We start from the raw sequence: 17,939 nt of genomic DNA on the forward strand, positions 1-17,939 counted from the left end.
AAGGATTTGATTTAGGTCATACCTGAATGGTCTAGTGGTTTTCCCTACTTTCTTCTAGGGCTCTATGGTACGGCTAATGGGGAACTCCAAGAAGATTTACTCGAAGGCAGTCTTTCCAGTGCCCCTGTCCCTGTGATGAGCCGCTGGCGACCCATGCCTCCACAGGAGGCCCTCCAACACTAGCAGGTAGTTTTGGTTCAGTCTCCTGTGGGGTCACTGGTCCTCTCCCCTGGGTCTTGGCGCACACAAAATTTTTGTTCATGTCCTCCAAGACTACAGTCTCTGTTTCTCTCAGTCCTCTGAAAGTCCTATAACCAAATCCCACTGGCCTCAAGGCCAGATTCCCTGGGGATTCCCAGTTCCTTTGTTGGATCTCCAGGCTAGGAAGCCTGACATGGGGTTCAGAACCTTCACAATAGTGTGAGAACTTCTTTGTTATTATTGTTCTCCAGTCTTCAGGTCACCCACCTGGTAGGTATGGCATTTGAATTTATCATGATTACGCCCCTCCTACCATCTTGCTGCAGCTTCTTCTTTGTCTTTGGATGTGGGGTATATTTTTTTTGGTGGGCTCCAGCATCCTCCTGTCAATGATTGTTCAACAGCTAGTTGCAATTTTGGTGTTCTTGCAGGAGGAGATGAGCACGCGTCTTTACTCTGCCATCTTGAACCAGAAGTTCCCACTCTTTTGACTTATAGGTTTAAGTGCAATGAAGTAAAATGATAGTTGAATTTAAGTATACACAGGAGTTTACAAAATGTTTTTATATATACTTAGTATGTCTGATAATTCCTTATAAAAGCCCATGATATAATCGATGCAGGCTGCTGGGTCTCATAAAGGCTAGACCTAGAAGGAGAACGCTGTCACTTTCACTGCCTTCTCTGGGCCAGAGCTATGGCCAACTACATGAACCTATGACCTGTACAGACTTACATGCTTAGAAAAAAGCTCTGTGCTTGGTTTAATGTTCTGCCATTGCCATCTTGAAATTTTTAATAACTTTTGAACAGGAGGCCCCACATTTCAATTTTGCACTGTATAATTAAACAATATGGTGTTTTGGATAAGAGAATTTTCTGTTGTGAAATATTGCCCAAATACTACAGGATGTAGGATCCTTGGCCCTACAAACTAAATGCCAGTGTTCTCCCAAGTTAGGATGACAACCAAACTGCTCCCAAACTTTTCCGAACACTCCTAAGGGAGCAGCAACTCCCACTCCTCCCCCCACCGCAAAGCCACTGAGTGAATCAGATCCTCTTCCATGCTATAATTATGCTATCCTGTGCATATTTCCTTTAGAGCTTTTAAAAAGCATTATCTATCCATTGATATACCTTCCATATTGAAATGTAATTTCTTAGTGTATTTGACCAGGTGGCATCACAGTGCTATAAAATCATTGTTTAATCATTATAATAGTGGTAAACAACCTTACTTATTTAGCACAGTGCATAAGTTTTCTCATCTGTAAAATGGAAATAATAATAGTTACTTTATTCTGAGACTTGCATAGTATCATGGCTTTAAAGCTGTTAACACACTGCCTGAGATTAGAAAGATTCGATCCAGTAGTAGTCTTATAAAATTACTCACTGTATAATGATGGAGGAGGTAGAAATCATGGAATTCTAACCCAAAAATGGTGTCAGTGTTGGAGTTCTGAAGCCTAGTCAAGGGGGATGTGGTATTTACCCAGGATAGTCTGAGACTGCAGTCAGGAGGAGACATATCACAGTTGAAGCACATTCAGGTTTATATCTGGATAGCGTCCGATGCCATCCAGAGGACAAGAAAGAAGATCAGAGCATCGAGTTTGCAAGCCGGCAGTAGAGTGAGGGCAGTTGCAGGGCTTGGGAGGGGGTGGGTTCCTCCCTGTGCTGTGCTGTGGACTCCCCCTCCCACCTTGAGTGCATCCCGGGGGCCCCAAGTGTGAAATAACAAGGGAAGATGCGTCTCTGAGTCAGCATAGACCCGGAGACTCTAAACTGTTTTGCTTGACTCAAGTCCTCCCTCAGGCTTCTTAATGGAAGGGTCGAAAGAGCCAGATGTCAGTTGAGATGACAAGGAAGAGATCTCAGGGTAGAATCGGTTCAGTTCAGTCGCTCAGTCGTGTCCGACTCTTTGCGACCCCATGAATTGCAGCACGTCAGGCCTCCCTGTCCATCACCAACTCCCGGAGTCTACCCAAACCCATGTTCATCGAGTCCGTGATGCCATCCAGCCATCTCATCCTCTGTCGTCCCCTTCTCCTCCTGCCCCCAATCCTACCCAGCATTAGGGTCTTTTCCAATGAGTCAACCCTTCGCATGAGGTGGCCAAAGTATTGGAGTTTCAGCTTCAACATCAGTCCTTCCAATGAACACCCAGGATTGATCTCTTTTAGGATGGATTGATTGGATCTCCTTGCAGTCCAAGGGACTCTCAAGAGTCTTCTCCAACACCACAGCTCAAAAGCATCAATTCTTTGGTGCTCAGCTTTCTTCACCGTCCAACTCTCACATCCATACATGACCCCTGGAAAAACCATAGCCTTGACTAGACGGACTTTTGTTGGCAAAGTAGAATGCCGGAGATAAAACTTCTGCTCTGATTTCTTTTAAGGTCAGTGACACAAAGACAAGGGACAGAATGAGAGGAGCAGTCCCATTTTTCTCCCGGCTGCAAGAATCTCCCACTAACAACAGTGGTAGCCCCAGCTATTAGCCACTCTTTGTTCAAAGAGCCATCCAACAATCATACTCAATGTCGTTTCCTCAGCTTCCTGTGTGTCAGGCTGGGGACCACTTAGTGTCACTAGGAATTCCGGCTTTGGGATTTTCTTCAGAGTGATGGGCAATACTTTATCTCATGCCTCATCCACCACACATGGGAATCTGTGTGTGCATGTGTGTGTTTGTGGTTGCAATAGTCATTAGAGCATAAAAAAGATACAAATGTTCATGCTGTTTAATAGCAGCATCAGTGTTCCATCTATTTAATGATTGACAATAACTAAATGGAAGAGTAGGGAATTGAACACAAGTCTGTTGAAATCAATGTCTCTGTTGATCAGTATATTAAAAATTCTGACTGCCAAGGTGCTATTTTACTATTTCATTTTTAAATCGTATTTGTTATCACCTTTTAGGGAGATTCTGATGGAATTTATAAATGGGCCAGTGTCAGAGCTTAGCATTAATGACTTTTTAACCTACTGAATTCAGTCCAAATTTCTTAGCTTTTTTCCACTAACGTCTGACTGCTCTGTGGCTCCTTTCCCACCCACTCTGTGTAGTTTATGTGCCCTTCATGTTCTCCTAGGTGAGTTATTCTGCTCCTCATGAGCATCCCGTATTTTCCATCCAATGAAACAGGACAGCAGAGCAGTTCAGAACTCACACTCTGAACCCTGCCTGCTGACTTTCAAATTCCAGCTCCTGTATTTACTAGCTCTGTGACCTTGGGAAAGTACAATCACTTAACCTCTCTGTGCCCCAGTTATGCCAATTATATCCATAAAATTAGGTAATAAAAGTATTTCACTTATAGGATGAATTTCAGAGTAATATTGGTTAATACGTATAGATTTAGAACAAAAGTCTGGCAAGCAGTACCATACAGATGCTTGTTGTTATTTTATCAGCTGCTGTGATGGCCTCTCCATTTTTATCTACCCAAGTCTTCTCATCTATCCATGCATAGGCAACGTGCCTCTCTTTTGTTACGCTGTCTAGCACATGGGATGTAATCTTTCCTGCCTTAAAACCCCCATACTATTTAGACTTTTACTTAGCATGGAATTGTTTATTTTGCAAATTATAAGGAGTAAATGGATGTTTCTATTGAAATTATATGGGAAAGCATTTTCTTTTCAACATGCATTTGAAAAGTTTCTACAGATGTGTATTACTTTCTAGGTGGTGGTACAGTGGGAAGACTTGCTACTCAAAGTGTGGTGCGTGGAACAACAGCAACTCTGTCACCTGAGGCCTAGTCAGAAATTCAGGAACACAAGCCCCTCCTCAGACCTACTTCACCAGGATCTGCATTTTACAAGTCCTCACACACTGAAGCACTAGTGTAAAGTTTTAGAACTTGGCCTAGATAAATTGGATCCAGCTATGTGGTTTGGTGACAAGCAAGATCTATGTAATTGTGAAAGCTACATGATACTAAGAAACCTCTTTTAATATATAACAAAGCTGAAACATGAATCCAGGTCTCTGAATCCAAAATCTTAAACATTAATCCATTAATCTATAATCTATGTAATCTTGACTAGATCTGTTGCTTACCCTTTGGTAACAGTATGATGTCTACAATGTTATTGTCAACATGGGGCTCAAGTCCCAGCTTCACCACATACTAGTGTTAATAGAGGAAACTCATGTTTTTAGGAGTTTCCGCTGGCTTAAGGATACACGAAGATCAATTTCTTTGGGCCAGTGACTGTTGGATCTCTGGTTTACAAGGGAAAGTCAGTAGAGAGGGAGCTGGGAAGGGATGAAGGTCATGTCACCCACACTCTCCTTTTACTCTCTTCAAAGGTATACATGCAGTTACTCTGTTGTTGTTTTTTTTTAATTAATTTATTTATTTGGCTGTGCTGGATCTTCCTTGTTGGGTGGCGGGCTTTCTGTAGTTGCAGTTACTCTCTAGTTGTGGTGCTCGAGCTTCTTATTCCATTGGCATCTCTTGTTGCAGAGCATGGGCTCTAGGCACATGGGCTTCAGTAGCTGTGATGCACAGGCTTAGTTGCTCTGTGGCATGTGAAATCTTCTGGGACCAGGGATCGAACCCGTGTGCCCTGCATTGGCAGGCGGATTCTTAACCACTGAGCCACCAAGGAAGTCTGCAGTTAGTCTTAAGGATCGGATAACTATTTATTTTGAAGTACATCAAAGATTGAATTTCTATTAAGGTATTTTGCTTGAGGAAAAAAAATAGATTTTAATTTATTGTTTACTAAAACTTACTAATTTTAATTTATTGCATTTTTGAAAGTCTTAGTTTTTCTTCTGATTTTTCAAAATGCTGCGGAGCTCTATAGGCTTAAATAACGTTTGTTCTTTATATCATGTCTCATGCTGTATTTGTTGTGCTTTTGAAGTTGGCTTCCCTAGGAGGAAGAACAAAGAGATTACTCAACGTTTCCTAATTTTAATGCTCAGAATGAACCCTCGAGCACTCCAGTATGCAGGAACATGAAAACAGGCTGGCAAAGAAACATGTTTGCTTCCTTGGAGAGCAGTGGCTTAGTGAAACTGCTGGTGCTAATCAGAGTGGCCTATGGTTTAGGGGAACTGCTGGTGCTAATCAAAGTGTGGCCTTGGTTTAGCAGGTGGCAGGGAGAGGGCTTAGGGAGGAATTTTCAGGGTAGGTTCAGAGTCCTCAGTCAGTCAGTCATGTCTGACTCTTTGTGACCCCCTGGACTGTAGTCCACCAGGCTCCTCTGTCCCTGGGATTTTACAGGCAAGAATACTGGAGTGGGTTGCCATTTCCTTCTCCAGGGATCAGAGTAGGATTTTTAAAAAGCATCACATTTCATTTTAAAGCTGGATGTGACCATGAAAATCAGGTAGACCCACCTTCTCACTTCTCCAAGGAGGCAAAGGAGGCCTAGAGAGTTTACCAAGGTCTTGGGTCTAAATATGACTCCAAATTTCCGGCATGGCTGGCACTAAAGTGGATTTGAGCAACAACTGATCCCTCTGGGATCATACAGAAATCTAAGAGAGTTACTCAAGTATCTCCTGTGTATATAGAATGTATATATGTTATTAAACTTCTGTTTGTTAAAAAAAAAAATGTTGGAGCCCTCTACAATTCTCCCAAATGGGATAAGGACTGTCTTATCTATCTTGGGATCTGGCGTCTCTGGAGTCTATATTGACACAGAGCAAAATTCAGACATGGGAATGAATCTCCTTGATACTGGAGCCCGGAGACCTAGGGTAAAGCCTTTGATGGGCACCACGCACACTTTTGGGCTCCCGACTGGGGCCCCAAAGCTGTACTATGCACAGACCCCAAACCCTGTCCTCCCAGATTGGAGGGAAATAGCCTGTCTCTCATGTCTCCCTTTATTTTATCCAAACCCACACCTATGAGGGACTGCTCTGGGAGTTCAGACTTTCATGGGTACGTGGAATGGGAAACACTCATCAATGTCTCTGTTATACTCTGACAAAAAGCCGTGAGGTAGGAATATTAAGGATCTGGCAACTTCCCTGAAACAGAAGAGGGAAAATACAGGAAACACAGTACACAGAGCTCTTCATTGGCCTAATGGCTCTCAATGGCAGGAAAGATAAAACCCAATTAAAATGTCAGGAAATGATTATACTGCGTGGGCTAATATTATTTCCCATTTAAACTTCACATTGAATATCTAAAATGTCATCAGGGCTAAGTTTATTCAGGCCACCTCCACAGGCTTCTCCAGGAGAAGTGTGGTGGAAAAGTTTGAGGAGCACTCAAGTAGGCCCATGTCCTCCTTTGGTGGATAAAGGAAATGAGGCCCAGGCCTGCTCTCTGGGCTTGTGAATATCATCAGTGGCAGATCCAGGTCACAGCGGAGTGGATGAAGGCCTCAGAGTTGGCAGTGAGCTTGGGGAAACCATAACACTTACTTCAGTCCATAAAAGGAGGCCCCTAGAGCCCAGTGTGCACCTGAACATAAGGCCCTTCCCCACACCAGCCAGAGCCTGCTGTTCATGGCTTAGTCCTTGTAGCTACGTCACCTGTCCCACCAACTGCAGCAGCACAAGAGACCGGCCCTGAGATGAATGCTGTAGTTAGAACTAATTATTTACCTTTCCCTCCACCACCAGAACAAATATTTTCATCCTTAAATACCCATCACTGTCTCAACCACCCAGGTCATCCATTAACACTGGGACATTTCCTCATAGGGCTCTATATATCCATAACCTAACAAGTTCCAACTCTTTTAAAAAATTTTATATTTATTTAGTTAGTTATTTGGCTTGACTGGATCTCAGTTGCAGCATGTGAGATCTTTTAACTGTGGCATGAGAACTCTTAGTTCTGGCATGTGGGATCTAGTTCCCTGAACTTGGGCCCCCTGCATTGGGAGCGTAGAGTCTTAGCCACTGGACCATCAAGGAAGTTCCAACAAATTTCCGCTCTTTACCAAGTTCCCAAACCTTTCTATCATGTCTTCTGGAATAGTCTATCTAACATCAACAAAACTCCTTATCTTCTCAAACCTGTTCTTTAAGATTTCCTTAGCCTCTCAGATTCACTGGCACTGGACCTGCTCCATGGAGATTGCTTATTTGGGACCCCTTTGAATGGTAGCTACTTTTCTCTCTCACAACCTGAGTATCACAGGCTCTTGGGGAAGGTTCAGTGGCATCCTTAATGCTTAGTGCTCTCTCTTTACTTTTCTCCAAGACCCACAGAAAAATATCTTTCAATGCACATGCCATAAGACCATACAATCCACTACCCTTTTGCTTAGATCTGAATATTTATGTATCCCAAATTTTTATGTGTTAAAATTCCAAAGGCTGAATGATGGTATTAGGAGGCAGGACCTTTGGGAGGTGCTTAGGTCATGAGGGTGGAGCCCTTCTGAATGGCATTAATGTCTTTACAAAAAAGGCTCCTGAGACCCTTCTGCCCGGTGAGGATAGAAGAAGAAATTGGCAGCCAGAAGAGGGCCTTCACCAGAACCTGACCAGGCTGACACCCTGCTCTTGGGCATCTAACCTCCAGAACTGTGAGAAATTTCAGTTGTTTGGAAGCCACTCAGTTTCTGGTACATGTTATAGCAGCCTGAACACACTAAGACACCTTCCGGGTTTTCGTTTTTCCTGACTCCTGGCCACTCCCTTCAGTGGAAGATATTTAGACAGTGGCACATCACCAAGTATTGCTGTCATTCTTTTTGATGGTTTTATAGCCTATCAAAATAAAAGAAAATCACAAAATAAGGGAAAGGGGAGAGGGACAGAGAAAATGGAGGATAGATAACAAGCACCTTAACTGATGGAACAGAGATGGCTAAATAAAACTTGAGCTGGTGGTGAGGGCGGTGAGGTGATGGCTAGGGTATGAAGACCAAAAGAAGCAAACTCACTCCTGCCACAGCCACATCCTATTTCCAAATGTACACAATCTTGTTGCATCAGGTACTTCTGAAGTTGGGGAAGCCAGATGTCAGTAAAAACAGTGAACTTAGTTGAAAGTTTGGTTAAGGAGCAGTGAGAAATGTGGATCTTCCCATCTTTCCTACGAAGCTGGGTGACTTGCCTTTCCCTCTCCATGGAAGAAGACTGGATGTTGACTCTCTCAAGATCTTAAGTTTAAAAAGACTGCGCCTTCAGAACGTGAGGCACAAAGAAGGTTAGGAGTGATATTCTAGGACTGAAAGCAAGAGATTAAGCAGCAATTTGTCTGTTAAAAAGGGAGCCCCCAGCTCCCTATCCCTGTTCAACTCCCAAACCTGTAAATCAGCTTTATATAACATACTGGTATTCCTCTCTAGGGAAACAAGCCTGCTCAAGATAAAAAATCTCCAAGACCTCTCACCATAGACTTTCAGAGGTCCCACATGTCAGTGGCCCAGCCTCCGCCTGGTCAGTTTATAATGAAGTGCATCAGCTGATAAGTGCTCCCGCTCCACCATCACCATCATCCCCTGGAAGACACATGGTGAGTTTCCAAACAGTTTAATGTATGTAGTTTAATGTATGGCCACCAAAGGTGGCCAAGTATTTGGGAAGACATTTAATATGGACAGAAATAAAATTCAAAAAACAGAGAAAAGAATGTAAAAGAAAAAAAAGACCACACTTAGAGCTGGAAAAAACAAAGAATTAATTAATGATAAAAAGGAAAAATGATGATTATTATTGTTAAAAATGATTATTATTTCTGTTATTTTCCAAGTAGATGTAATAATAGAAAGACTGTGGAGAGGAAGAAATATCAGAGATAAAAATGATAATAACATAAACTTAAAATGCAGTAGGCATACTGAAAGATAAGGAAGCCGAACACAAAGAAGGGATTAACATTAGGAGGAGAAATTAGAGAGTGTCTCATGTCTGTTAAGGATAAATACTATGGCAATAATGACATACACAGAAAGCACGCCGTGAACTAAAGACCAAACTCTGGATAATAATTACATTATGAAAATTATTAACTCATTCATTAATTATGTTCCTGATCACATTTAAATATGAAAAGTCAACTTTATAAGAATTTTCCTTTCTTTTTTCCAGTGACCTTTAGTCCAAGTATACGAGTTTACTACAATATTTAACATCACGTGCATTGTGTTCTTCATATCTCCATGCTGATGGTAGAATGGTCACAGTAATGGATTTAAAATTCAAATAAGTTTTGCAGTTTTCCTTTATAAACATGTCTAATTGAGGCAAAAGTCCTTAACCAGTCAAATAATCAATATTAACAGTTTTAAAACTTGGTGCTGTGTGCATTGAAGTAAATATATGTGTTAAGTATTTTTGTCAAGATTCAATATCTTGTGTCTGCTTATTTCAGAGACAGATTGACAACTCAAAAGCAATGAAAACAATCAAGTATATTTATTTATTTAGAAGTATATTTTATCTTGCTCTTCTTTATTTAAAGGTTAGTTGTATTTTAAAAGAAATTGTGGGTGTTGCCATTTATTTAATAATGGAATTAACAGAACCAAAGAGGGATTTGCAGACAAGATAAATGAGGTAGTGGTGAAGTAATTGCTCCCTTGTGGCTCAGTCATTCAAGATTCTAAGCCAATGAGCTGTGTGAAGGTTTACCATCCATGCTTTTCTAGGCACTAAATTTGCATGTGATATAAACATCCTATTTATAGCATATGATTACTGGAGGCTCAATGAGCCATTTGAATGGCAAACAGTTAATAGATTACTTTCTGTCCATCTGTTTTACTCATGTGGTGTTTGTTAGGAAAAGTTTAATTGCTCCAGTGTTCTTTTAAATAATTAAATTGCTTGTTTGCTGTATTAGTCCCTGATAAAAAGAATGGCTGAAAATAATTCATCGTGAAGTTGAGTAATAGCCATGACTTTGTGTTACAGGAACATAACTAACTTGGAAATTTTTAAATATTCTGTTTCAGTTCAAGTTGAGTAAATAAGAGTATCAGTATGGGGCAAACATGTTGTGCCACTATAGTTTCTCACACTATGTTCTCAGTACCATCAATTATTTCAAAGCTGAGATTCTTAAAAGTTCAGATATCTTTCTTGAACCAGAGTTTCTTCTGAGAAACAAGCCCTCCTAGACGAATACGACAGATTATGAGTAGTCTTAGGGGACGGGAAGCTATATGAGTCACTGCCACATCATCTCATGGTTGGGCAGAGCTTTAATGAGTTCCAACAAGATGAGTAGGATGAGCGCTCTTGAAACAGAGGATGTGACAGCCCACTGGGGATCAGGACACTCATCAGAGACGTGCTCACAGGTCATCAGAGCAGATGTCAGCATCTGCTTATGTCTAATCTCCTAAAAGATTTTCTTCTCAAGTTATCCTCTATCCATTATGGTGTCAAGGACTGAGCACCATCACTTTCTTCTTAGCTAGGTCTTTCCAGGAATGTTGTGAGGATTAAACTCATTCATTCATCTACACGTTCATTAATACAAAATTATCATTGACTGCCTAGCCTGTACCAGTCATTATTCTAGGTGCTCATAATTTAAACAGATGTGAACAGAGTCCCCCACTCCACCCAATGCTGACACTCAGGGGCTCAGAATAAGAGTACAGATGGGATATGTCTAGATACTAAATGGTTAGACATCAAGTTAACAAATGCCTGAATATGTGTGCTTTATCATCCTCCCTACAAATAGACCCTTATGATATTCACATTCAAATTTAGAATTCTGAAACTCCCTGCTAGAACATGGCGATGCAGGGAGAGAATCCCGCCCCCAGCCTCTGGCCCCACCTGGAGCCCACCTTCCCCTCCTGTCACCCTGCCTCCCATTGCCCCACAGTGTTCTCCTGCAACTGTGTGGAATCTTCTGAGCTTGTCCAAGTTCAATCTATGCTTTCTGACAACAGCTCTTGAGCATAAGGGTATAATCAGAATGACACCCATGTAGGCCTTGGTAGCAAGTTCAGGATCACTTGAAAAAGGAATCACAAGGTCCTAGTGTATGGAGAGTGGTCTAGAAAGGGAGACTTGGTTCTCTGGGTAAGCAGATCCTCCCTTTAGCCCACCAGGGATCAGTCGGCATTGGAGCCTGCAACTCCATTAGGGCAGATCCTGATTGAATAACCATGGGTGGGGAGAGCAATTAATAAAATGGGTCTCCTACCCTAGTGGACCTTTCTTACCAATTTGTAGACTTTGCCTTTTCTTCTATGCTAATGAAGCCATCTGAGCCTGGAGTTTTCCTTTTAGGAATTTTTTTTTTTTTGTACTATGAGTTCGATTTTTCCAGTAGGTACAGTTCTATTCAGGTTATCTATTTATCCTTAGTGAGTTTGGGTAGTTTGTGACTTTCAAAGAATTACTCCATTTTGTTTAAATTGTTGATTTTATGTGCTTAGAAATAGTCATAATATTTTCTTGTGCTTAGTTACTCAGTCATGTCCAGCTCTTTTGCGATCCCATGGAATGTAGCCCACCAGGCTCCTCTGTCCATAGGATTTTTCAGGCGAGAATTCTGGAGTGGTTGCCATTTCCTCCTCCAGGGTATATTCCTGATCCAGGGATCGAACCCACATCTTCTGTGTCTCCTGCATTGCAGGCAGATTCTTTACCTGTTTCTTACTATCCTTTTTAATGTATTGTGAGGTCTCTGGTGGTATCCCTTCTCATTGCTAATGATGGTAATTTGCATATTCTCTTTTTTGCTTTGTGAGTCTGGCTACAGGTATATCAATTTTATTTATCTTTGCCAAAGTGAGAGTTTGGTTTCATTGTTTTCCTCTGTTGTTACTGTTTTTCATTTAATTGACTTTTGCTCTTATCTTTATGATTGCCTTCCTTCCTCTTTTGTTTTTCTGTTTTTAGTTTCTTCATATAGAAATTTAGGTTGTTGATTTGAAATCTTCTTTTATAATACAAGCTGACATGAGTTGAAGTGTGTTCCCCCAAAATTCATATACTAAAATTTTAACCCTCAGTACCTCAGAATGTGACCTTATTTGGAAATAGTCTTTGCAGATATAATTAGTTGAGGCAGGATGAACTCATTCTGGAGTAGGATGGGTCCCTAAGTCAATATGGTGGTGTCCTTATGGAAGGGAAGTTTGGATATACACACGCATACAGGGAGAGCATCGTTATGAACACAGAAATACCCATTTACTAGACAAGGAGTGAAGCCGGGAACAGATCCCTCCCTCACAGCCCTCAGGAGGAACCAACCCTGCGAACTTCTTGACTTCCTACATCCAAAACGAAAGCCCTTAACACCGTGACAATGAACTTCTCTTGTTTAAGCCACTCGGTTTGTGCTACTTTGTTACAATAGCCCTGGCAAACTAAACATTAACTTTTAACACTATAAACTTTCTTCTAAAGTACTGTTTTAGCAAATTTTGCTAGTTTTAATTTTTATTTTTGTTCTGACAAAATATTTTCTGATTTTCCTTGAGACTTCCTCTTTGGTCCCTGGATTATTTAGAAGTATGCTGTTTATGTTCCAAAAAAATTCTATTTTTTTCCAGTTAACTTTCTATTATTTATTTCATTATTTCCAGTAAACTTAGAGAATAAAATATATAAGATTTCAATTCTTCAAAAATTTTTGATTTGTTTCATGATGCAGGATGACTCCTGGTAGGTGTTCCATTTGAACTGAGAAAGACTGTGTAGTCTGCTCTTGTTGGGTTCAATGGTCTGTAAGTTTCAATCAAATTCAAGTTTGTTAAGGATGTGCCTTTTACCTCTTGCTGATTTTTCTCTCACTTGCACTGTTGATTATTTAGAAAATAGAATTTCAAAACTCTGCAACTCAAATTGTGGATCTAATCTATTCATTTTGCCTTTCAGTTCTGTCAGCTTCTGCTTCATGTATTTTGAAGCATTCTTAAGAAGGGCATACACATTTGGAAATGTTATGTCTTTCTGGTGAATTAACTCTTGTCATTATGTAATGTACCTTATTTCCATTAATTTTCTAAGTTCTAAGTTGACTTTGATATTAATATACCTACTGCAGCTTATTTATTATTAATGTTGCTTGGTATATCTTTTTCAACCCTTTTACTTTTAATCTACTGAAACCATTCTCCTTAAAGCTTTTGGAAGGGATTCTATTACCAGTGTAATTGTTAAGTTTCTAGTATGAACCAGGTGCTTTCTTAATGCTTCAAATATAGCATAGAGACCACACATTTTTTATGAAGTCCAAAGAGAAAATTTACTTGTTACATAAAATTTATATTCTGTGAAGTCTACTTTAACTTCATAAAGTTACCATATATTTATAATATCTCATATTTATCTCTCCTATAAGGTGAGACTGGTGATCTGAAGGGGTACTTTTTCTTCAGGGTTTGACTACAGAGGAGACCAGGGGACAGATACTAGCGTCCAAAAACCAAGGCAAACACTGATAATGAGCTTCATCTGGCTGGACCTGGCAGCCATGCAATTTTCGGCAGGAATCAATTGTGTCTAAAGAGCTTTTCTCCCACCAGACTCTTCTTTGTTGCCATTGCATTCTGACCAGCAGTTGCCTGATTGTAGTTTCTAACATATAACACCTTTCCATGTGTCAGTTTCCAACATTACAGCTTGTTTTGTGATGATTACAGCTTGGAGGGTTGTTTCCTCTTTCCTTAACACTGTCAGTCTGAAAATCACCATGTAATAAAGGCTATTTCTGTGGAGGTTCCTGCAGATGGTTAATTTCTTAGAGAGACTTATTTTTATTTTCACATTGTACCATTTACCCAGCCTCACCCTAGACGCCAGAACCCGTATAGCCTATGAAAGGAAAGGTGTTGGGCAGAGAGGGAGCTTGGACTGTGATGCAGTGTCAGCAAAGGCTCCAAGTGATGCTGAAGGAATTCTGAGTTTGGGATGATCCTGCATAACTGTCCCACGATGGGAGAAGTGTCCACACCATTATGCCCTGGCCTCAGCCACTAATGGTATATAAACTGCCCTGGGAACAGGATGTGAGTATGAAAAAAAAAAAAAGCTGCTCTGTATAATTGAGATATTGTCTGCTGGCAGAACTCTTAGGAGCTGGGAGAATAAGTCCTTTAGTCCTGCAGGCAGATCTGGAAGGTCTGTCACAAAATCCACTGAGGGATATGCTGAGAACTTGGTCACGAATGTTAGGTGGAAGACCCTGCCTTAGCTGAAACTCGGCTTCAGAACTGGCCAAGGCAAGGAAAATGCCCTCTGATACTCTGTTAATCTGTGAATCTTTAACCTTTCTCCTTCAGTTTTCTGGAAGCATGATTGGTACGAGCAAAGGGATGGGCAAAGCCTGTGAACGGTGAGATGTGGTCTGTAGCCCTGGCTGTGGGAGTTTCAGGGCTATGAGCACAGAGTCAGAAGAAATCATTAGAGAGATTCCTCAAGACCCTGCTGTGGACAGCTGCCGCCTTAATGATAGCATGTAAAATGCTCTTCTGTTTAAGAATACACATGTCCTTTCACTAGATGCATTGTTAGCTAACTGTTAACCCGCTAATTCATCTATTCATCATTCATTTATTCAGGACACATTTACAGAGCACTGTGTGCCTAGTACTATATTATATGAAAAAAAATAAAGAAACAAAATAAGACATAGGTCCTGCCTTAAAGTGCCTTACTTTGCACATACGGACATAATTATCTATGGGGTTACATGACCACACTAGGGAGAAAATGGTAAATGACACCAGGAAGATCAGAAAAGTTTTCTTAGTTGAGATACCACTTGCCTTCTGATACCTGTGTCAAAGGACAGTAAGCAAAGAAAAAGAGAGGGGGGATCTTTGTGCTTCTAATACTCATGCATTACATACCTGCCTTGGATGCTGAGAAAATATAAAATCCTGTGAAGGTGTGGTAGCAACAGAGATCCATAAAATTTTGTGATAATTTAGGCCAAGGACTGTGCAAATGTTATATTAATACCTAAATTAATCCTCACGGTATCTAAATCTAAGAAGTGTTATTAATCCCATTAATAAAGAAAACTGAAAGTGAAGTCGCTCAGTCATGTCCAACTCTTTGTGACCCCATGGACTGTAGCCTACCAGGCTCCTCGGTCCATGGGATTTTCCAGGCATGAATACTGGAGTGGGTTGCCATTTCCTTCTCCAGGGAATCTTCCTGGCCCAGGGATCGAACCCGGATCTCCCACATTGTAGGCAGACACTTAACCATCTGAGCTACCGGCTGAGCCTAACTAAATAGGTACCATTTATTGATACAAGGGCTTCCCTTGTGGCTCAGCTGGTAAAGAATCCGCCTGCAATGTGGGAGACCTGGGTTTGATCCCTGGGTTGGTAAGCTTCCCGGGAGAAGGGAAAGGCTACCCACTCCAGTATTCCGGCCTAGAGAATTCCATGGACTGTACAGTCCATGGGGTTGCAAAGAGTCAGACACAGCTGAGCAACTTTCACTTTCACTTTTCATTGATACAAGAACCAGGATGCAGGGGTTATTGGTTATTGGAAATGAGATTGCATTTAGGATACACTGGCATATCAAGTTCTCATTTTCCTAGTCTGTTGATGTAGTTCTCGGTGTTAACGGCAGCCATAGCTTCATTTGCATCCCCTAGAGTGAACTGTAGGCCTTGGTCTGGGAGCCTGCAGGAATCATTGCCTCACCTGCCAGCTTGGCTGACTTGAGATCTTATCAGTGTGTACACAGTGTCTTGGCAAGAGTCTTCTGAATGTTTCACATAACTGGTATTGCAAATAGGATGTCTTTTCTTTGCTCCCTCCAGGACCTATTTCTACAGTCAGATATGGCTTTTCCCCAGACAAAATACATCTAGTCTTCCCATTGTGTTATCATTCAAGGACACAGCCCACTTCTTTGGACTTTCACTAAGTAGTAGTGAGAAAAGCTACCAGAGAAAGAGTTTTCTGTGTATGGTTGATTGCGAGGCTGAGCACAGAGAGGAGAGACAAAAGAATTTTTAGGTTTTATTTTTGAGATTGAGGGAGGAATATTTGGAAATGCCTAGAGACAAAAATGTCATGCATTATTTGGTAAGATGTTAGGAGGTATCGTAGGTACGGCTAGAAAAATAAAATGTAAGTGGCTTTTATGGTAAAGGATGTGGAAAGAGAAGTACACTGCACTCATGTCATTAAAAACCACATGAGCAATATTAAAGACTTTCCCCTAAAGTCCATGGGAAGATTTTGAAGTATTTCAAGTAGAAAATCAGACTGTTCAAACCATAGAGACTGTTGGATGGAAGTGGGGCAGGACTTCTGATAGGAAGGCCAGTTAAACATGTTGCAGCAATTCATATAAAAGAGAATTTGTGCTAAAAAGGCTTTATGACACCTTCTAACTCCTCTTCAAACACAACACAGCTTCTGGATGAAGAATGCAGCAAAGGAGACCCTAGGATTTCTTGTATCCTTGGAAACACAGCTTTTAGTATCAAACACAAGAACTTGGAAACATTTATTTAGGATGTTCCTTTGGGTTCTCTAAGTGACATATCATTGCTAAATTTTTGAGGGGCTTAGGAATAATTGCCTTGAAACAGCAAAATGAATTTTCAAATACCAAATTTAAAATGTAAACAAAGTTTGAGATATTTGAGTAAATAGGCAGTTGAGAATAATTCAGCCCCAGTTCTCACAAGACTTTGATTTCTGAAGTTTGAGATTATGATTTTTCAAATACCCAAAACTGTATATATTTAAAGGTGAAAATAATATGAGATACCACCAGCCTGTCCCTGATACAAACAGAAACACCCCCCACACACACCTGGTATCTCCAGCATGGCTCACTTCTGGCTTCTGGTTCCAGACTCCAGCTCTCCCTGCAGCCAGAGAAGACATCCCGAAACACCAGCCAACTCATGCCAGAAACCTGCTTAAAGATCTCTGATGCCCATTTGTTGCCCCCAGGACACAATCTTAATATGTTGATAAGGTCCTCAGAGTCCTCTCTGAACTGACGCCTGTGGCATTTGCGGCTTTAGCTCTGCCTTCCCAGTGCTCCGTAGGACCAAACCGTGGTGTTCCCTCTCACCGGCGCACATGGCCTTCTGTTGGCCTGTCTCGTTCCTCGCCTCTCTGAAACGATGACCTATCCTACCACTCCATTTGTCCCCTGTCCTATTAGCCTTTTAACACTAGCCTCACGTTTCTCTAAGTGGAGAAGCCTCCAGGACCCCCTTCTCAGACCTCCCCATCATGGAGCAGGGAGAGGACAGAACGTACTGAGAGGCACTCCAGGAGGGGGTGGCACAGGTCAGCCCTGACCCAGGCGGAGGCACCGGCGGGGGCTCCAGGTGACGCCACTCAGAGGAAGACTGCCCTCGCTGGCTCCTCAGCTCAAATTTCAAAGGGGGAAACCACAAACAACTAAAATTGCTTTATGTTGACTCCACTGATCAACCTGCTCAAGGATAGTGCCCAGACTGCCCTCTCCGACAGCTGCCAACTAATCAGTTTATCAAAACCAGAACCAAAGAACTATGAACGAGGTTCATCATGCCCCTGATTGCCTGAGTTTTGCCTTTTCTCCTCTCCCTGCTCTCTCTCATCAATCCTGATTTAGACTTTGTTTCTTACTCAAACTACAGCTGACCTCCTCAAGTTGAATGCAGTTCATTTCAGTCACTCAGTCATGTCCAACTCTTTGCGACCCCATGAACCACAGCACGCCAGGCCTCCCTGTCTATCACCAACTCACGGAGTTTACTCAAACTCATGTCCATCGAGTCAGTGATGCCATCCAACCATCTCATCCCCTGTGGTCCCCTTCTCCTCCTGCCCTCA

The 17,939-nt window shown here is 41.5% G+C and overlaps 1 protein-coding gene across 2 annotated transcripts in view; it reads left to right on the forward strand.

Annotated features, from left to right (window-relative positions):
• Positions 1-17,939, forward strand: part of STAC (SH3 and cysteine rich domain) — a 335,857-nt gene that overhangs the window by 97,877 nt on the left and 220,041 nt on the right. For both annotated transcript variants that reach the window (XM_081527334.1, XM_081527335.1), the window contains exon 3: positions 8,502-8,668. In XM_081527334.1, the coding sequence (XP_081383460.1) occupies positions 8,666-8,668 (3 nt within the window). In that variant the 5' untranslated portion in view covers positions 8,502-8,665. The remainder of the gene's footprint in view (positions 1-8,501; positions 8,669-17,939) is intronic.

Source organism: Giraffa tippelskirchi, chromosome 9 (assembly GCF_054371585.1).
Source record: "Giraffa tippelskirchi isolate mGirTip1 chromosome 9, T2T-mGirTip1v1.2.pri, whole genome shotgun sequence".
Classification (NCBI taxonomy): Eukaryota; Metazoa; Chordata; class Mammalia; order Artiodactyla; family Giraffidae; genus Giraffa; species Giraffa tippelskirchi.